Source organism: Gymnoscopelus braueri (assembly GCF_963280865.1).
Source record: "Gymnoscopelus braueri genome assembly, chromosome: 10".
NCBI lineage: Eukaryota > Metazoa > Chordata > Actinopteri > Myctophiformes > Myctophidae > Gymnoscopelus > Gymnoscopelus braueri.
In genome coordinates this window covers 35,821,345-35,843,460 of record NC_137611.1, presented here as the reverse complement: position 1 = coordinate 35,843,460, position 22,116 = coordinate 35,821,345, and the positions used below count along the sequence as shown (strand labels likewise).

Genomic DNA, 22,116 nt, shown 5'->3' with positions numbered 1-22,116 from the left:
TAAATAAATAAATAAAATCTTCCAATTCAGATGGAGATAATCACATTCAGACTGTCAGAAGGTCAAACAAAAACACACTGAAGAGATAATGAACAAAGATTGCCTTTAGAGGTGACATTTAGCACAGACAACAAGTTGCCCAGCTCACACCACTACCGATTTGCTCACAGACAAATCGGGGCTGCCCTGATCATTTTAAAATATGTTTTATATGTGGATGATTACATCACTATTGTCCGAGTGGGATGGCAGTAGTGGAATGCGACTGACAAGTCTACACAGAGACAGACATGAAGTGAGTGAGAGGACTTTTGACACGATGACAGGTCGAAACGACCAATGGTGCAGCTGAGGCTTGTCGATATGTGGCAAGAACAGGACTGTCTATATAACGTGTCTTTCCCAGACATATCACAACCGTTCGTTTTCCACATTTAAGTTTAACCCGCTCCTTGATTTACAATCTGCTTTGCCTCTGGCAACTGAATTGTTTGCCTCTGGCAACTGAATTTCCTCCAGGGGATCAATAAAGGTCTATCTATCCGATTAGAGAGAAGAGAATCTTTATCCAGCTGTGTGTGATGCGACCAGATTTCCAAATAGTTTAATATTTTAGAACTCCTGAAGTGTGAGCTGGGCTTTACTGTCCCTCCAAAGCTTGGCTCACTGGATCATCCTGACAGATAATCGTTCCCAATCAGGCTCAAACCGGGAACGCCCCTCCCGATAGTTAGGAGGGGCGTTCCTGAGCCAAAAGTGAGCTGGGCTTTAGACTTTTATTTATTTATTTATTTGTTTTCCTTAAGCCTTAAGTAAGTTGAATACTACTATGATATGGCAAAATGGAAAGACAACATAAACCATAGACAATAAGAATGAATAATTAATGTCATTCATTCTTCTGGTTAGGACTGAAAATGACTCATGGAAGAGTTTCTTTTAGGTCACAAACTGGGAAATCAAAAGTCCCTCAAACTTGTGGCCTGAAATTTATATTGTCTGTACATGTTGTTCTCTTGTTCTCTGGCCATGTAAAACCGACATGACATGATCAGGCTTTACCCAAGCAAGGTACCAACACATACCGCATAATTAAATTGTCTCCATGGTGATTGCTGCACAGCCAGACACTTATTGCATTAGGTGTGGAGAGCAAAGAACGCGCCGGGCGTGACGAGCAAAACACATCCACAAAGTTCAGCTCAGGGCTTATGGGATGAGGCTGCTAAACACTTAAATTTGTTCACAGCTTTGAGTTTGAAGTTTGAAGCAAAAAGAAGCATGGCTTCACGAAAAAAAAATTGTAATTGACATCCGTCTTTTGTTAATTGTCTCCGCCAGGCCGTAAGGCATGGCGAGAGAGTATGTTTTGCACCCTGTCCGTCCTTCCGTCCGTCTGTCCGTTTGTCTGTCTGTCCGTCCGTCTGTGATCAGCTAATCTCTGGCTCCGTTGGCTTGATCACAGCGAAACTGTGCAAACACACTCCCTGGATGCCATTTTTTCACATGGGCCTGTTATGGCGCCACCAGGAGGCCGCTTTTTGCAAAACACATTTTTTGACAGTACTCCTATAGATTTTGTCCAAACGTCACACGATTCGGTACACAGTATCTCTATAGTCATCAAACGAAACGGGTATTTCAGATTTTTCATATTCCATCCTGATTGGCTAAAAATGGCTTCTAAAGTTTGCAGGCTCCGTTTTGAACAAAATGCCTCAAATCATGAACACAGCATGCAATTTCCGTGACATTTTGCACGCAGATTCTCACTAGGCAGAGAAGTAAATGCCACTTGACATTTTTCTAATCAGCCTCATGGTGGCGCTATAACAGGCCGATTCGTGTTTTTACCTATAACAGCACCAATCTGTGTAAAACTTTGTTTGCGCACTCCCTAGAGGCCAAAGAAAAACCTTTGCCCTGCATTTTTCACATCTGGCATTTATAGCGCCACCAGGAGGCCGACTTATATAAAACTATTTTTTTTATATTACTCCTTCAGATTTTATCCAAATTTCACGCAAATCGGTACACATGATCTCTATAGTCATGTGATCAAGACGGATCTGTTAGATTTTTCATATTCCATCCTCATTGGCTAATATTGACATCTAAAGTTTGCAGGAGTGGCCCATAGCGCCACCAGGAGGCAGATTATATTATTTTTTAAATATTACTCCTACAAATGTTGTCCAAACATCACGCAAATCAGTACAAATGATCTCTTTAGTGATCAAGACGGATCCGTCCGATCCGCCTGATTTTTCACATTCCAGCCTGGTTGGCGAAGGGTTTGTTGTTGTTGTTGCTGCTGTTGTTTTAGAAAAGTTGTCACTTGCTGCAACACTAAACCGGTTGTCCAGGAAGAGATATCAAGAGTTACAATTAATATAATTATGATCTATGCCGTCCCTATGTTTCCTTTTCGTTCTTAGCATTGCATTCACCATTATTTTATGGTACAATATTTTACAATATTTTTTCCTTGTAGCTGCAATGTTGAGAAGCCAGAACATGAAAACGTTACTCTCTTATCCTTACAGTATATATAATGGGATGTAACAATAAAGAATCTTGAATCTTGACATATTGCAGGTCTGCCTCGGGCGCTACTATGGGCCCCTGAGGTATTTGAAAATGCCCCCCTGGGCCTCGTTCTACAAAACAGCCCTAAGAAGAGACGGTGGTTGCTAAGAACCCATTCCCACACCAGACGTTTTTTTCCCTTCTTCTCTCCCTCTGCATTTCCCCTCCACTCCTCCTCCTCCTCCTCCTCTCCCCCGTTATCTCTGAGGAAGGATAAATCTTTGCTCTCATGAATAATTTAGCAACTTCAAATGTGTCTGCGCTTCTCCCCCCCCCCCCCCCCCCCCCCCTTCGTTTCCATCCAATAAGGTGTCCCGCGGTAGACCGACGTGAAAAATTAATGAGAGGAGCTTATGAATTATAAATACCTACTTAATTACAAGCGACAGGCGGGACGTAAAGACCTGACAGGAAATTGATGGTGTTTTGACTGCGGATGGCGCCGTTTGAATTGTTACAGAGGAGTTTTGAATTGGCTGTACTCTGCTTGTCTAAGACGTGTCAGTCGGCTTGGCGGGGCGGGGGTGGGGGGTGGTATACCTTGGCGAGGGTTTACATTAAGGACATAATTGGTGGAAGACCGCACAATTTGTCAAGGTGACATCCCCCATTACTCTCTAGGTCTCTAGGTGCGAGACTGTGAGTGTGTGCGTGTGTGTGTGTGTGCCTAGAGAGAGGATTTGCATGTCTGAAGACAGCATGAGGTACACTAAGCCTGTGCTTGTAATATATATCGTCAGACTGTTTGGACTTAGGTTTTGCATGTTTTGCACGTGTGCTTGCATGCAGATGCACGCATGTGTTATATGTACAGTACGTGTATGTATGTGTATGTGTGTGTGCATGCCTGCACGTGAGTAATAGCATTTAACCTATCACATTGTGAAATCATTTCAATTAAACACTAAACTTTAAATTAACGTTAAAATGACATTATTTGTTCTCATGCTACTACTGTATATAAAGCAGCTCGCAACTAGCTATTATCCCCCATTGTATAAGTAAGATGGGGCTATTTGTGGGTACGTGGCGATAATATTCTTTATCATAATTATTTAATTAACCTGTAGATTTTGTGTCAAGTATGAGGGAAGATGACAATAAAGCAATTAAGCTCCTAATATAGACCACTGAGTTGTACTTGGCTGTATAATCCAGAACATTTTCATTTAACCCTCAGGGTGCACAAATGGAAATTTAATTTGCACGCTACAGGGAGCCGGCAAGCATCAACTATTTTGAATGTTTTACATAGTATATCAGATCACAATGGAAACAATGGACCACAATGGAAACAAGTCCCCAGGACTTTTTGGTGTTATCCTTTCAGCATTAATGTCTTACTGTACCACGTGCTGTTTACATTTCTGACTAATTAAGTAGTCAATTAATCAATCAAGATACTGATTTTGATGCTATATTAAATAATTTTGCCGCATACCCCCTGGAACCCCATCAAGGACCCCCACATCACACTTTGAGAACCATTGTTATACATAATTCTGCTGGTGAATGAAATCATTTGTCATGATGGTTCCGGTACGTACGTGTGGTGACAGTAGCAGTGACCGGCTGGCTGCGGCCCTGGTCTCTCAGAGCCACCAGGTTCACTGTGTATTCCTCCCCTGGCCTCAGACCTGTCTGCAGGAAAGAGGTGATGGTGCTGGGTAGCTGAGCTGTCATCCCTCCATCGTTGTCCTGGAAAAAGACAGCAAAATACATAAAATAACAGAGATAAGAAGTTAATAAGATGAGAGGAGATGCAAGTTTCCTAACTAAAATGATTGCCGGTGTTCCTGACATGGCCTTGGTTGTCCAGGATCATAACATAGTTTGGGGCAGTGGGCGCAAAAAGGTTAGGGTAGCATGCTTGTGGCTGAGAGGCTGAGAGGTTGATTCCCAGGACCGGCAGAAAAGATCTGGGAAGGGAAGTGAAGGACCAACACTCACCCACTGTTGAAGTGCCCTTGAGCAAGGCACTGAAACCCAAACTGCTCCAGTGGAGCTACTCAGTGGCCAACAGTAACAGACTGGGGTTATACTGGCCTGGACAGTTCCCATGGGTTTTAATGTGAGTGTGTGTCTGTATGATTGTGAAGCAAGGCGTTGCTGAAGAAGAGCCTTGCCCTCTCCCTCTCAAATGAAACTGTTCGATTCAATTGCTTTACCCTAGAGTGCACCACCATCTTTTGACCAGTGTGTCATGCTATACCCTAGAGTGCACCACCATCTTTTGACTAAAACAATGATTCCACTGCCTTCAGTGGACCCCCCCCCCCACAGTCATAGGCAAATTAAAGAACTACAGTTTATTTTTCATGACTTTGAAACCAGTTTTTATAACTTAACAATGTTTTTTTTAATCATTCTAATTTGGCTGGGTGGTTTAAAACATATTATTCTGTGGTCTGACAAAAAAAAAATTGAATACATAATTGTAAGTCTACTCAAACTGGGTCAGGGTACTTCCTGTTTACAGGCTCTTTAAACAGCAGAGTTACCTTGTTTGCTTCTGTAGTGGAGGGGAACACATCTGCTCATTGTATTGCATATTTTATCGACTGCTCGCTGTAGATTAACTGCATTCACAAGGAGCCACATCATCTAGCCTCGTATCTGCATCGTATCCTTAGATTCGGAGTCCAGCCTGCCTCCGGCTACTGCATATATTTATACAGTTGCTGATGTGTCTGCACTTTTTTGTCATGGTAATTCCTGTCCTCCATGCTGTGTGAGCAAATACAGTAGTTGTAGTCAATAATAATTATTGACTAGAACTACTGTAGTTGCTCAAAATGCAGTGGTGGAGCAGCATAATTATTGTGCTGCTCCGTTTTTTAAATTCTAGCATATTTTTTTTTTATTCCATATTTGTTTATTATTGGATATTATTAGGCTTAAGCAAATCTCTCTATACAACCCCCTCCATCTTTCTCTCACTCTCTCTCTCTGTGGTTATTTTGGAATATTATGAATCAACATCCTGGGACATTGTCTAATACTCTTAATAGGTGGCCCATTGGTAGTGCATTGATTAGTACAGTTTAAATTAATCTCTTTATTGTGAATAACCATGGCAAAAGGCTAAATAGAGTCTTACACTTCACTGACGTATGCAGGTCTGGGAAAGATGTTCATTGTGAATACAGAACATTTACCATTATTTTGTTCACATTCACAAGCCAAAAATGAATATTCCACCTCAGGCGAACAGGTTTGCTCTGAGAGTGTAAACATCGACCCGTAAGGGAAGGAACAACTCTTTAATTTTAACCAAATCCATTCCAATTCATACTTCACCGTACAATTAAAACTGTTGAACAATTTCCCCCATAATAATATGTCCAAAATAGGGATGCCAGACATCACATAATATGGTCAAATAATATAAGCTGTAATTCACTCCCTTTTAGCTTGGTGAATATGCAGCACATTTCAGCTGTGACCCCTGAACCCAAGTTAATTTCCGCCGTTTTTAAAATTATAACTTTGCATTTTTGCAGATTTGCACGGTCAGTGTGGTGTTGTAGGGCTAAAAGAAGTCTGTGAGCTGGCTACTGACTTTCAGAAGGAGCAACATTCAGTGCATTTACCCTGACCCTGACATTCATCCATGCTGAATCCCTGCTATTCCCAACTGTTCTTGGAGAAGGACCTGAGTTCCAAATATAAATCCTACTGACAGACAGATGTTAACCTGCATTGACGTGCCAAGTTTAAAAAAAAAACGTGGGCTGTCAAGGTTAATTTCACACTACTGCCAATTATGGATGTCTAATTAGCAATTATCCTTTGAATTAAAGTATACTCCAAGTCAAGAACACTATTACTGTAGATTACATTACGTAATAATCACCTCTAAAATAAAGACTGGAATGGCATTAAAGCAACTATGTATTCCATGTACTATACCCATGACTTGAATAATGTTACCATCAACATCTGCAAAGAAGAATAAACACTTTCTTAAAAGGCTCATACAGGTGTTTTATAAAGTACCTCTAGGTCAGGTTGAAGCGGTGTGGAGCTATACTGACAATATTATGATGTCATGGAAACCTACAGTATGGTCAATAACCTATGACCAGCCAAACAGCAGTGTTAGAGAGCTGTCAATCAAAGCCCTGTTAAAGGCCCTGAATACAGGTAATTTCAACTACTTTGGCTCATCACACCTTAGCTCTGGTCCATAGCGTTAGAAGGAGTTCTCCTTAACGCTATGGTACTTTCGAGCCGTTTCCCTCACATACAGGTGTTTTCAACTGTAAGACGAGACGAGAGGCTGCGAGGCCTCTCGTCTTCAGTAAAAATAGAAAACCCACTTTTGCTACTTTTATTTTTACTAAAGACTCTCGTCTTTAGTAAAAATAAAAGTAGCAAAAGTGGGTTTTCTATTTTTACTGAAGACGAGAGGCCTCGCAGCCTCTCGTCTTCAGTAAAAATAGAAAACCCACTTTTGCTACTTTTATTTTTACTAAAGACTCTGGTCCATAGCGTTAGAAGGAGTTCTCCTTAACGCTATGGTACTTTATAGCCGTCTCCCTCACATACAGGTGTTTTCAACTGTAAGACGAGACGAGAGGCTGCGAGGCCTCTCGTCTTCAGTAAAAATAGAAAACCCACTTTTGCTACTTTTATTTTTACTAAAGACGAGAGGCTGCGCAGCGTGTGGTGTTCGGGCAACGGCTCGAAAGTCCCATAGCGTTAAGGAGAACTCCTTCTAACGCTATGGACCAGAGCTAATCACACCTCTCATTCATAATTCATCACAGTTCATAATTATATAACTGTATGTCTATTTTTGGAAGAAGAAATACTGGAGTCTTCTTCTAAAACTTTAACTTTGTCTCAGTGCTTCACAATATACTGGAGGGTATACAGTAATTATCAAACTTTGCGGAAACCCATTCTAGTGTTATATACAGTACATTAGCAATCCAAAGCACAGAATATGAAGGCAATAAAGAAAGGTTATTCAGTTCATATCAAAAACGGTACAGTAGATTCCTCAAGAATTCAGTCAAATCAACTTTTCTGCTGACTGAGGCAATAATACTACCTATACAGTATGAGGAAAGAGTATGTGCTCTGCTGCCCTGTTGGTGAGGTATTGCATGAAAGTCATATATCTTAATGTATCTGACTTTAAATTAACGTGATAATGAAATGCCAAGCAAAGTGTATTAACCTAAATGATTGCATGAATGAAAGATTGACTGATTGATTGATTGATGAGTGATTGTTTATTGATTGATATTTATAGCTAGACTGGTGGATGGATGGATCTATCTAGCTGGATGAATTTATTAACTGACGACTGGTTGATGGACTGACCAACTGATTGATTGATTGATTGACTGCTTACTTTCTTGACTGACTGATGGAATGATGTATTGACATATTGTGTTTACACACTCAATTATACTTGTTTGCTTGCTTGATTCCTGGATACCCAAGCCACAGCATGCTGCCCATATCGCCTTGTCAGATACAAACGATGCCACCGCTGACTTTGTTAAATCTCATGCCCTGTGCTTCATCTCTCTCTTTATCTCTCCACTTTTGGCAACACGGTGAAGAAACCCGCGTTTGTCCTCATAGGCCAAAGCTTTTATCCCTGCTTCCATTACGAGATTGTCCAAATTCACAATCCCCATTGCTGGATTAAATTCAAAGGGGGTGGGACTGCGGGGCGCTAATATGATTTCCCCAATGGCACGAAGGAGAAAGGGAGGGAGGGGTAGAGGGAACACGGTACACAAGGAGGAGGTACAGTACAAAGGATGGAGGTATACAAATTAAGGAATGGTGGTTGGAATGCAGAGAAGAGAGGGAAGAAGTGAAAGGGCGAAGAAGTGAAAGGGCGAAGAAGAAGAAGAAGAAGAAGAAGAAGAAGAAGAAGAAGAAGAAGAAGAAGAAGAAGAAGAAGAAGAAGAAGAAGAAGAAGAAGAAGAAGAAGAAGAAGAGATGGAGGGATTGAAAGAGAGAGAGCAAGGTATGGAGGGTTGAAGAGAAGGAGGGGCAGTTGGGAAAGACAGAGGAGAAAGCCAGCAGTCACTGGGTCCTTGAAGGCCTACTGTATATCTCTCTTTCTCGTTCTTTTCTTTTTCTTCGTAAACCCAAAAGATGACAACAGCAACCAAACGGGGAAAATAAAGTCCCCTAAGCCTGCCCAAGCCAAAGTCTATTCTCTGAAACGGAGGAAAACCAATTACTGTGAGAGGGCATACGATTAGAGTACCTGAAGAACCTGCAGTTTACTGAGGGAATTAAAGAGAAAGGCTTTAGCTTGCTGACTTTGGTTTAGGGAAGGTCTTGTTCTCAGCAAAGGGTTTGATGTCTCATCCATCTAATAGCCAATAAGCTTTAGGCAATCCCCCTTGTCTGATTTGGTGCAGGCTTCGAGCTGAACACGGGCCAAGAAGGTCCAGACGGAACCTCTTCAATGTACAGTAGCTTCATCTACCTCTCCTTTCTCACAGCACCTTCCTATCCTCCTTTCTCACAGTGCCCTCCTCTCCTCCTTTCTCAAAGCACCTTCCTATCCTCCTTTCTCACAGTGCTTACTGCCTTCCTCTCATCCTTTCTCACAGTACCTTCCTCTCCCTCTGCTTTCTGGGTTAACATTCTGTCTGTTGATGAAAACAGTCCATGTTTTTTTCTCTGCAGATCCATTTGACTGTCCCACAAGGCAAATGTAATCCAGCGTTATGAGCGTGTGTGTGTTTGTGTGTGTGCGTGCGTAATTTGGTATAAGACACATGTACAGTATGATGTAGCCATGCATTCACACACACACACGCACACGCACACGCACACACACACGCACGCACACGCACACGTACACGCACACGCGCACACATGCACACGCACACACAAGCATGCACACCACTTCACCTGTGCTTCAGCCAACAATAAAGCCATAAACCTATCTCATACACACACACACACACACACACACACACACACACACACACACACACACACACACACACACACACACACACACACACACACACACACACACACACACACCCTGCAAACAAGGCACACACACGGCAGTTGTGTCTTACCTTGGGGATGAAGCTGATCTCCCATCCATCAAAAGAATAGTACAAGGGTTGCCACTGCACCTCAACCATGGTCTCCGTGATAGATTTGAAGAGTAAACCATTGGGATTGGACAGATCTGGAACGGCAGCAGAAATGTATTACTGGCCTCCACTGGCCCATGCCACCATAAAACACCACTCCATCTCCCTCTCATCACTCCCATCCCCTGGATGCAAGAACCTTTCTGATCTTGCGTTCCTTCTTTTTTTTTTTTTTTTTTTTTTTATTTCACTCTTAAGCCCCATTTACATTTCTTTTGCTGAAAACAGGCAATATAATATTGACAACTTTCACTGTGACACCGTTGCACAATGGAGCATAAATTAGGCGTTATTGTATTTGCGTCTTGGTTATTTCTTATTCATTTGATTAGAGAAGAGAGGAGAGGTTTGCTCATTGTGAGTGGTGGCTATCTATTTGTTATATACAGAAAGCAAAGTATATGCATTGTTAACAAACAAAAGTACATAAGAAACAAACCTGTACAATTCCATAATAGCTTGGAACCATTTCTCCCCAAAATATGCATATCCATATCGTACAGCCGTTGCTGTTTGATACAATTTAACTTCTATTCTAACAGTGGAACTGGAGACTTTATAGATATGTAAATTACTATCTGTTAAGCCACTCATCTTTGGAGAAGTTTAAAGGTGTATTTCTCATCTTTTGAGAGGAGCTGCTACTGTACTTGATACTGTAAACATTCAGCAATTGAGCTAAATTGGTTTAAGTTCATCGTTCAACAAACTGTACAAAGACATTAAAAAAACATCCAACCATTAGAATGTCTGACTGTGTGTAAGGAAAAAACATAGAATTCCTCCCAAAACTATCTACTAACTTTCTCTTGAAGTAATCAAAGGCTTGTGTCATGAACCTCGAAATGTAATGAAGAGTTCTGAAAATACAAACTTTTCCCCGGCCATTACCAATGTAATTTTCTGGCAAATCAGTTCCTACATTCCACCCAATATTACAATCAGTTCACGCCCTTGCAGCTCACGCAGACACACACTCCATTAATATAACTCAAATTTCACTTTTCTTTCCACACAGCTGTGCTAATCAATCCAAATCATCAAGTCGTCCATTTCCTGATTCAATTTGGAGAAAGGCCATAAATCACAGCATATCAAACCGCTCCCACCGAGCTTAATTGCCCTAAATTATCATTATTAGTTCAAATTCAGCTGAGAGCGCAATTAAATTAACTTATCTCTCACCTAGGCGGCAACTGTATGATCTCGGATGAGAGAGTATGGATTATGTTGACAGAACAAATCAGCTGATGCTTCTAAATGCACGTTTGCCTTTGAAAACAGACGATAATTCTGGTGTTTGGTTGCATTTTGTGCAATTCTGACTAGCATTTAAGTTAATGGTAGAGTCCTGCTGTCGGTGGCAAAGCTGGCGTTAACATCAGACAGGTGGCAGAGGTTCAGGGTGCATGGACAGGTGGCAGAGGTTCAGGGTGTGAGAATATACAGTATGTATAGATTTTATTTTTTTAACTGCATTAGCCCTAAATTAAAAAAATAGTAGTCTGTAGATTGGGTATTTTTGAAAAGTAATAAAAATAACTTGAATATCGGCTATTTAAAAAAAAAAATAAACACTTTTGAAAATGTTTAAAAATGTTGGAACATTTTGGAAAATGTTCGCCTATAATGACATGCCTAAAAAAAGGGATGCCAGGTTTAATTAAAATTGTGTTTTTTCAACATGGTGATGGTAGCATTGGTACAGTACTGTAGTGCAGGGTTAACCACGGAACAGCCCTTTGGAGCTTGTTAGTGCAGTGCACGTTTAACCACTTAAATCCATTTTCCTTTTTTTTGACCGGGGTCTCCCGGGGTCTATACTCCCCCTAATTCCCTCTACACTGAATCTCTTCGCCAAAAACAGCTGATCTGCTATTGCTGCTGAATGTCTGCCCATTATGACATGCCCAGGCAGACTAGAGTTCAAGTGGTTGAGAGCAGACACAGAACGTGAGCCAGTCGGAGAGGTGGTTCCATCCTGCAGCCTATTCAATTATTGAATGTTTCAGTAGCTATTCAAACCCCCATGGCAAAGTGCATATGTGCCAAGACAACCAAAACACACACACACACACGTGCGCGCCCACACGCACACACAAAGACAAGACACTCACAGGTGGACATGGTGATGCTGGCTGGTACACTGATGGTATTGTTGATGACAGCAAAGACATTGATGTTGTACTCCATGCCTGCCACCAGGTCAGAAATGGTACAGGAGGTGACGTTCCCAGGGATCCTAATCTCTAGCTGCACACCTGAGAGAGAGAGAGAGAGAGAGAGAGAGAGAGAGAGAGAGAGAGAGAGAGAGAGAGAGAGAGAGAGAGAGAGAGAGAGAGAGAACATTAGAGACAGACAGACAGACAGACAGACAGACAGACAGACAGACAGACAGATAGACAGATAGACAGATAGACAGATAGATAGATAGATAGATAGATAGATAGATAGATAGAGAGATAGATAGAGAGATAGATAGATAGCTCTTTGCACTGACCTCCTGGGGTGCTGGGGGTATAAGTCACTAGGAAATCCGTCAGCACTACTGATCCTTCCCACTCCAGGCCAATGGTACGTTCTGTCGCTCCACGTACTCTCAGGTTCATGGCAGGTGCAACTGTTGAGAGAGAAAACTTTGTTTCAAAAAGAGTCTGGCTTCTTTACTTGAACTTTTGCTGCATCTGCATTTAGGATAAATATTGTTGCTGTCGGGCAGAAAACTCTTCTCCATGTTTTAACTTTGTGCGTTGTGTTGTAAATTAATGGCCTACTTCATCATACTACAGTGTCACACAAAAGTATCAAAAGTAGCAGATCTACAAGCTCAAAAGTTTTTGACCTTGTCGATCTGCTACTTTTGCTTGAATTTGAATCCTGAAAAGTAACAGTTTTGGATATATGAGGTTTCCACCCGACAGAGACGATATTCGAAAGGAATGGGGGAAATGCATATGCATCACTTCTCTCAGTTTCACTGAATAATTAAATCCCAACGCTAATTACAAAGCTAATGTTAGCCAGTGCCGGTGCTGATCTATGAATCGCAGGCTCCATTTGTTGTTACTGAAAGTACCTACTTTGGTTTTCAAATGGTGTGTGCCCAAGGCACACCAAAGGGCATGTAAACATTTCAAGGCCCACCTATATTCATATCTGTGCTAAATAGTCTCTATAACAAGACGTATGACTCATATCCCTCTGTAAGCTCACAACCTGTCACATTGTAGTTGAAAATAATTAATACAAACAAAATGAATAAATAAAATGTTTGCCTATAATCAAACAAACACATACCATAGCGACGGCAGATTGAAAGCATAGACATTGAAAGTGGTTGAAATACATATTTTTGTATAAAGTTTGTCTCAGTATTGGGAAATGAATTCACGCAAATTGTTGATATACTATACTATACTATATATAAGAAAATCATAACATTTTATGTAATTGTATATATTGCTATAATAATGTGTGGGCACTGGTTGTCACAAAATCTCATGGCACACCTGGACTTGTCTCACGCGCATTGTCTCTTGTTGTGTGGTCTCTCTTTTTTTCTCGTTTGGTGTGTGCACACATGCATGTGCATCCTTGTGAGCTTGTAGATCAATTATTTTAGCTTTTTAAAAACAGATGAATGTGAAAAGTAACCGTTTTGGACATAGGGGTTTTTACCCGACAGAGACGATAAGTAGTTCCTTCGCCTACTGGAGACATTTGAAGCTGATGATCGGCATAGTACTAGTTTGCAAGATTACACACACACACACACACACACACACACACACACACACACACACACACACACACACACACACACACACACACACACACACACACACACACACACACACACACACACACACACACACACACACAGGGGCAAAGCAATGTCCATGGCCTTTGGCCAGGCGGAGATAACTTCCTAACAGTACAGGAAAGAAATACAATAAAAATCTGCGGAAGTGAGGAAATTCATAATTCATAATAGCAGAATGAATATGCAAATGAGAGATAATAACACAAGGAGGTATACCCTCCATGAGCCACAGGTTGATGCACACAGAACAACACACTAAACCCCTCGGTGGCTTGTCGAGAGCAGCTCTCTAACTCCGGGAAGAGAATGAAGCGTGCGTGTGCATTGCATCCTGTGAAGGAGTCAGTCCCTGTGGCAACAGCAGGTTGCACGCGAACAAGGAGAGGCATTGGCATTCACACAGGGCAACATAGCAGGCGCCAAACCATAAAACCTAAGAGGCAGCATTGAATGCAAAACAGGGCGGGCTGCATAAACATGAGTGAAACAGCTCACAGTCTGTCTGTCTGCTCTGCCAGCCTTACCCCCCGCCTCCCTTCTCATTTTCCTTCATCTGACACAGATAACAGAGCAGGAGAGTTGGGTGCGAGGAAAAAGGTGGAAGAGCGAGGAGGATAAGAGGAGGAGAAGCATGCAGGGCTTGGGGATGGAGAGAAGGGGAGAGTGACGCACAGGGAGGAATCTGCACGGAAACAGAGGAAGAGGAAGAGGAAGACAGGACAAGACAAGACAAGACAAGACATGTGTGGTGTAGAATTAAATTCAGAGGATTGATAGGCCATTAACTCTGATTTAGAGAGGAACAGAGGGCAGAACACATGGGCAGAGAGTAAGCAGGACATATGCACACACAAGCACGCACGCACACACGCGCACGCACACACACACACACACACGCACACGCACACGCACACGCACACGCACACACACACGCACACGCACGCACACGCACGCATTCTGTAAGACGGAGAGACAGAGAAACATAAAGAAGAGAGGGACGATGGCAGATGGACAAACAGACAGGGACACAGAAAAAGGGACAGGCGTTGGGTCTGATCGTGTGATTAACAGGCTCTCGTCCCACTCGTCATCTCCCCTTTCTGTGATCCAGGGCTCTGTAGCGCAGCACTAAGCCGTCCCCGGGGAGCGGTTGGATGTTCCAACAGCCGTTTGAGTTACTTCCACACGCGTTGGACAGATGGGCCCTTAGCCTGCTCACTACCAAAGACTGACCCTGCAGCAGGGGGGACAGGTTCCTGTGGCATTCACTACACTAGATTGATCTTTTACCCTGGACTGCTGCCTTCTTAACCACATGAACACCATCATCCCTATTATGAGCATATCATAATAGGTGAGCATTCTGATAGCATTCTGTGAAAATAAGCGAACATTCACCGAACACTTGGAAACAATAGCAGATCTACAAGTTCACAAAACTTTGTTCACAAAACTTTGTTCACAAAACCTTCTTCACAGAACTTTGCGTTGTGAGCGAGAGCGTTGTGAGCTATTTTCAAGAGGGTTAAAGAGAGAGAGATGTGATATCTTCAGTAGTTGCAAATGTATTTGCATTGCAAGGTGAAACAGGTCTCAGGTCATTATTTTTGTACATAAACAAACACAACAAAGTGGATTCTAACAATGTAAAATATTACAAAACCCATTTTATAACCCTTTTTTTCAAAACAGCATTTTTATAAAAGAAAATAAATAAAATAAATGCATGCAGAGTCAGGTTTTGTAAATTTATTTATTGTCAGAATCTGCTTGTTTACGTGCTAAAAGAAACATTTTTATCAAAGGAGACTTTTATGTTTATCACTGCTTTTATTTTTTTATATGTAGTCTTTCAACTAGGTTAAAACATGTCACTGCAGCTCAGTAAATTCAACAAAATGACTGTAGCTGTGGATATTATTCACTTCTAATGTTTTACACCGTGTTCAAAAATTCAATATGAAGAGGGTATTTCATGTTTTAATAATGCTGACATTTCTCAGCTCAAACTTAACCCAATTCGATTCTTAAAAATGTTTTCTAAATCCTAACAGTTTTTTTTAAAACAAATCTAAAACATTTTTTTTCAAGATTTTTCAAAATCTACATGCTCATAGCGCGGCACTTGAATAGCCAAAGAGATCTAAAGTGACACAGATGCGTTCCAGGTCTTAATGGGTTAAACTGAAATTGAATTGACATAGTTAGATACCTAAACATGTATGGCCATTCCACTGCTGAGAAAATACATATTGATCAGAGGCCTTTGTCTAAAGATGACTTGCCAAAGGTTATTCAGATGGATTCTGCACCAATGCTTTGTTGCTACATAATCAATGTGCTATAATACACTTCTACCCCCTTTTGCTTTGCATAAGTGCGAAAAATGAGCATAAACTTGTTTCTGTTCACTTTATACAGTAGATAGAAGAGGTGAGGTAGATTAAAACTCTGGTTAATCACTCTTTTCTAATTAACCCTCTATTTAACCACTTTAACCCTGCTGTCCATAATTTGGAAAATTTAGATGAAGAATAGCAGCAGATGCGCAAGCTCACAACGTGTCAAACCACGACTTGTTTTGAGCTTGTAGATCGGCTATTTTCAGTATTTTCGATGACGTTTTCAAGCGAAAGTCGTTGTGGGTTTTATACAGTACAGTGAAGGAAATAAGTATTTGCTACCTTGCGGATTTTATAAGTTTGCCCACTGACAAAGTAAAGAACTAAATGGTCTGGTAGGTTTATTTTAACACATCGCGTGCCAATCGTGTAGATCTACACGAACCTAAATAACAGCGCAGCGTGCCAGTCGCGTAGATCTACGCGAAGTGGTATTCTTTTTTCTTTTTTCGCAGTGACACATTTCATTGTAGCACTCTCTCGCAGTGATACATTTCATTGTAGCACACCCGGAAACGGAAATGAATGTCAATCGAAGATTTTCGTTCCCATCCGCCGCCGCTCTAAAGCTTCTGCTAAATCGCCATTATCTCGGTGTTGTTTTTCTCCGCGCTGAACGTTGTTTAAAACGTTTTTTAGAAACTGCTACTACTGCAAAATGGAATGTCGCCGATTGAAAATGTCTTCTCTGGGCCACACACACAACTACCCTGTGTGTCTACAAACAGTTGAACGCGCGCGTTCATAAGGTATTTAGTGAGGTCTGTGGCGAGGTGAAAAAAACTAAAAAACTACAATAAATCGCTGCAATGGTGAGTACATTATGATATTAAACTCTGGCATGGAATGTGTTAACAGTGAGAGACAATGGAGAAAGCCTTGTTGGCAAGCACAGAGGACACAGACATGTCTTGTAGTTAGACACCAGTTTGCAGACGTCTCAGGAGGGCTTTTGGATCGAAATTCGAAACACAAAATGACCATCAATCGTCCTCAGTCTGGGGCTCCACACAAGATCTCGCCCAGTGGGGTATAATGAGAAAGGAGAGGGATCAGCCCAGAACTACACGGGAGGAACTTGTTAATGATCTCAAGCTGGGCCCACAGTCACTAAGAAAACCATTGGTAACACATTACACCGTAATGGATTAAAATCCTGCAGCGCCTGCAAGGTCTCCCTGCACAAGAAGGCACATACAGTATACAGGCCCGTCTGAAGTTTGCCAATGGATTCCTGAATGATTCAGAGAAGGTTTTGGACCAAAATGAGACCAAAATCTAGGTATTTGGCATCAACTCGACTTGCCAAATTCGGAGGCAGAGAGATGACTGTAAGCGTGGAGGTGGAAATGCTTTGGGCGTGTTTCGCTGCTAAAGGGACAGGATGATTTCAGCGCATCGAGGGGAGGATGGACGGAGCCATGTACCGTGAAATCTTGGGTGACAACCTCCTTCTCTCAGCCAGGAAACAAAAAAAATGGGTCGTGGATGGGTCTTCAGCACGACAATGACCCAAAACATACGACCACGGCAACAAAGGACCGGCTCAAGAAGAAGCACATTAAGGCCATGGAGTGGCCTAGCTAAGTCTCCAGACATTAATCCCATAGGAAATCTGTGGAGAGAGCTGAGGCTTTGAGTTGCCATGGGAAAGCCTTGAAACCTTAAGGATTTGGAGAGGATCTGCAAAGAGGAGTGAACCAAAATCCCTCCTGAGATGTACACACACCTGGGGACCAACTACAAGAAACGTCTGACCTCTGTGCTCGCCAAGGGTTTCTCCACCAAGTACTAAGTCATGTTTTGCTAAGGGGGATCAAATACTTATCTCACACAAATAAATGCTAATCAATTTATATCTTTTATATAATGTGATTGTCTGATTTCTTATATTCTGTCTATCACTGTTAAAATAAACGTACCATTAAAAGTAAAGATCTTTCATTTCTTCGTCAGTGGGCAACCCTACAAAATCCGCAAGGGATCAATAATTGTTTCCTTCACCGTAAATACTGAACCAATGACAAGTATTAAGTTTTTGACTGTATAATAACTAGGCAAACAAAGTTTTAGACATACTGTACAAGGCCCAACAGCTGCAGTTCATTATCTGAAGTCTGACTGACAACCGTACTCCTTGTATGTGTGAAAGCATACTGTAGTACTTGCTCAATATGTTGACTCAGATTTTTTTCCTGCATTTTATGCTTTATTCTTCAGAAAAAGCAGGAGAATGTGGAGACAGGAAACCAAGTGCAAACATGCAAGACATGATGGGAGTCAGATTCAAACTCGTATCCACACGGCTCACGAGGCGCATATGGGCTGTGCACCAACTGGCTGAGCCACCAGGCACCCCACTGATCCTGATTCTAATGGGGCAACTTGCTGAAGGTTATTCAGGAATCTCGCCTGCGGTCTTAAGCTCTCATTAGTTCTAATCAGTATGCTATCACACTGTAGATGATACATCTGCCGATATCCGCTGAACTCAGAGGCTCAGAGGTAAAACTGAAGACTAATTTATGCTCCGTCCCAGGACGGCGTTGCGCGCCCAAAATAACAGACCTACGAGTTCACAATGCGTCGCATCCGCGACACGTTGTGAGCTTGTAGGTCTGCTGTTTTTGACACGTGACACCGTCGTGCGATGGGTATGAATCAGGCTTGTAGAATCAACAGAGGACAACCTGCCCTTATAGGAATCTCTGCTGTATACTATTTCACTTCACTCTCAATTTACTTAATTGACTAAAGTGAAAATGAGCTGGAGATTAAATTGACAATGAATAATATTGAACAATGGGGTATAATCTTATACAAAAAACTAAACCTTGTGTACACAGTATGCAGCATGATTCGTGTTTGCTTAAAAAGCAGATTGTGGACTCGATTCTTTTAATAACCTTATTTTTTTTTTTCTGGCTTGGTTTCCCCCAGTTACACAGCCATCAACACCTAACAACACCTTAGCCACCCCAGCGCACATTACAGCTCATAACATTACAACACCTCAACGCTTCACCAGCCTGCTGTTCACAGGCTTGTTATATGTGCGATATTCTTTACATTTATGCATGAAAAACTCAATTAGTTTGTGTTTGTGTGAACTAAGCACATCTGTGGGGGTCGGACATGAGGCGGAATAGGAGCCGAGGGATTTTCCCGCGCTGAGCGGCGCCGGCGGACGTGGTTTCTCACCATCTTCGCTAGAGGAAGACAAGTGTGTAACCATACCCGTGGGAGTACATCAATCAATAGTTTTGATCATTGTCTGGGGGAAAAAGGCAACTCTAAACTCCTTTCCTTCAAGGGAAGGAAAAGGTATTATTTTGTTTTTAAATGTTTTATTTATTTTAAGTAATAGTCCATTTCTATTCAATGCAGCTGGTTATGGCTGTTCTGGTGCTCAGAAAAAGCAGAATAAAGAGATACAGTAAACCAAGGGCAAACAAAGGATGGACATGGAAGACATGAGCAAACAAGGAGCGGGCCTTGTGGACCCCTGGGAGACTCCTCTGGTCAACTGTATATACAGTAGCCTTTTTGTGCTTTACTTCAACCTTATTGGCCCTCGCACAGCTGAAACAGAGCGTGGAGGGCACACGTGTTCTCTGCCTGAGAAACAGCTGTCAGTTTGCGTTAGCTTTTGTATGTGTTTCTTTATGTGTTGTTTTTTTGCACATTTTGCACCTTTGTGTGCATATGAGAATATCTGCACGTTCCATGCCATCAAGCTCTTTACAAGGAAAGTGACAAGATGAACAATCTTGGATGTAGTATACACCGACAGCCTGCCAGAACTTCTGAGTGATTCTTTTCTAAAGGTTATTCTGCTTATTAAGACAGATAGACAGCAAGACAGACAGCTCAGATAAGATTCCCAATTACAATTTACAATACGACAACTGTGGAAGCGGGACACTGTCTGTCTGTCTGTCTCTATGTCTATTTGCCTGTCTGTTGGTCTGACTTTGACCTTTCCTGAGTTTGCCGCTCAATATAGACCAGGGGTGTCAAACTCATTTTAGGTCACAGGCCTGATTGACTTCTGAATAAAGCTGGATCAGTTGTACATGCACAATCACACACTCGCGTGGTCCCACAGCTTTTGCTGCCTCCGTGCTCTTAGGTGTCTCACTCTCTGCTATAACTAATGTGTTTCACTTCACAAAAGTGAAACACTTCACAAAAGTGAAACACTTCACAAAAGTGAAACACAAGGTGTTTCACTTCACACATTCTTTCATGAAGAAAATTACATTACATCAGTATTACATTACAGTCAAAAGTTACAAGAAAGATATTAAGAGAGATGAAAAAACTAATATCATGCTATAAGATTATTTTGGTTACACCACCCTTTACATAAATAAACCATTGTTTCTTACAAAGGAGAGTGCCTGGCAAGCATCACTTGTATGATCAGTATTATGCTTTGCTTACATGTCGCAGTGCATCGAACAGTGACACTCATGACTCATTTTCACTAGCTGCTTCCAGACACCTAATATTTCTAGGCTCTAACCAACCTGTCAGCATCGGTGACCAATTTCTGGGCTGTTGTGATTTTCATAATGTCATTGATGCCTGTGTGTCTGCTGCAAGCACAGTTTGGATGTGTTATGTTCGTTTTGAGAAAGCCTGTTCACTTTGAGGCAAAGTCTGTCATATTGACGTGTGTCAGTCCCAGGTATTGATAGAATGACTCTATATATCCAGTCGCAAATGTATTTTTCAAAGCTGAATTACACAGAACATCAATATGGAGTTCCCCTGGCAAATGGCGATCGAAAGAGTAACAATTCTGTCTTGAGCTGAGTGAAGACTTGGAAACAATTCTGTAACTCACTTTACAGCTGTGATATTTTTCCTTGTACCTGTCCATGTTGTAATTATCCCTGTGAGTGACACAGGTCCGGCCACTGGCTTGACACCCCTGAATTATAGACCATGCCTCCATGGACAATAAAATAATACATAAGAGAAAAATGGAATAAAGATGTGGCAGCAAACTCAATCACAAAACAGCAAATGAACCTGGCATTCTATAGGGGACAGTGTCAAACTTCTAAGTTGTAGTGTGAATATGCAGCCGAGCTCAGTCAAACTGGATCCTCGAGTCGAGAACCATGACATGAGAGATAGAGAGAGGGGGGAGAGAGAGAGAGAGAGAGAGAGAGAGAGAGAGAGAGAGAGAGAGAGAGAGAGAGAGAGAGATGTAAATGTAAATGTCATTTCTCTGAATAGTCACATAATACGTCAATGTCAAAGGGAGACTTTCATAAGCGCTGCTAGTTCTGCAATGGCACCGCCCCGCACGTCAGAGCAATAGTGCCTTCGCCTGTGAAGATGAAATAACAGTGATTCTCGGCACAGCAGGCGTTCCATTTGCTTATGCATAGAGTGTGTGGATATATGCAGTGTATTGCGGATGAAACATCTAATTTAAATTCATCAGCCTCATTTATTTTTCATTTATTTAATTTTTTACAGCATCAGAAAATAGGCCACTGTAATTGATACTGTAACACTTTGATAATAGAAGACATTTATTATTGCCATACGACGAGCCTCTGATTATTGAGCTGCTTCATTTTATATACGACTCTCCCTCCCACACTGCCTATGTTAGCCTCTAATTGAAAAGACATTTCAAGCCTCAGTATAGACATAAAATGAAGAGCCAGCGGAGAGGTCTTTCACCTCCAGACAGTAATATAATTTGTGCTCCTTTAAATCCTCATCAGGCTCTGAAGTTTGGGGTATGGAGAGGTAGCTACCATGGCTCAGAAACTGCTTTAGCCGTGGCTAACGTTTTCCCATGGCAAGGAGTGAATTTTTGACAAACGAATGAAGTTACCCCTTCAGCTAGTTACACCTCCACTGCCACCATTCGCAGCACAGAGGAGTTTGTTTCTCACGGCTGCACATAAAGTACAGTACCGCGCACAAACAGCATACAGCTTGTGACTCCTGTTCTCACAGAGGCCAAGGCCTGTGGACCCGGCTGCTACTGCAGGGAGTGAGCCCCCATTAGCTGGGGAAAATATTACAGGTCTTGCAAGAGTTTTAGCCCGATGATGGTGCATGGTGCGTCCCGCGGGAGCCAAGTGCAGACTGTGCCACCAGCTCTAATGCATAACAT

At 41.9% G+C, this 22,116-nt stretch overlaps 1 protein-coding gene across 1 annotated transcript in view; it reads right to left on the bottom strand.

The window, feature by feature from the left end:
* tnr (tenascin R (restrictin, janusin)) overlaps positions 1-22,116 on the bottom strand; it is a gene marked incomplete at its 5' end in the record, with an annotated part of 203,904 nt that overhangs the window by 63,967 nt on the left and 117,821 nt on the right. The window contains 4 exons of the mRNA XM_080439872.1: positions 4,137-4,287; positions 9,663-9,778; positions 11,861-12,004; positions 12,244-12,363. Of these exons, the coding sequence (XP_080295998.1) occupies positions 4,137-4,287; positions 9,663-9,778; positions 11,861-12,004; positions 12,244-12,363 (531 nt within the window). The remainder of the gene's footprint in view (positions 1-4,136; positions 4,288-9,662; positions 9,779-11,860; positions 12,005-12,243; positions 12,364-22,116) is intronic.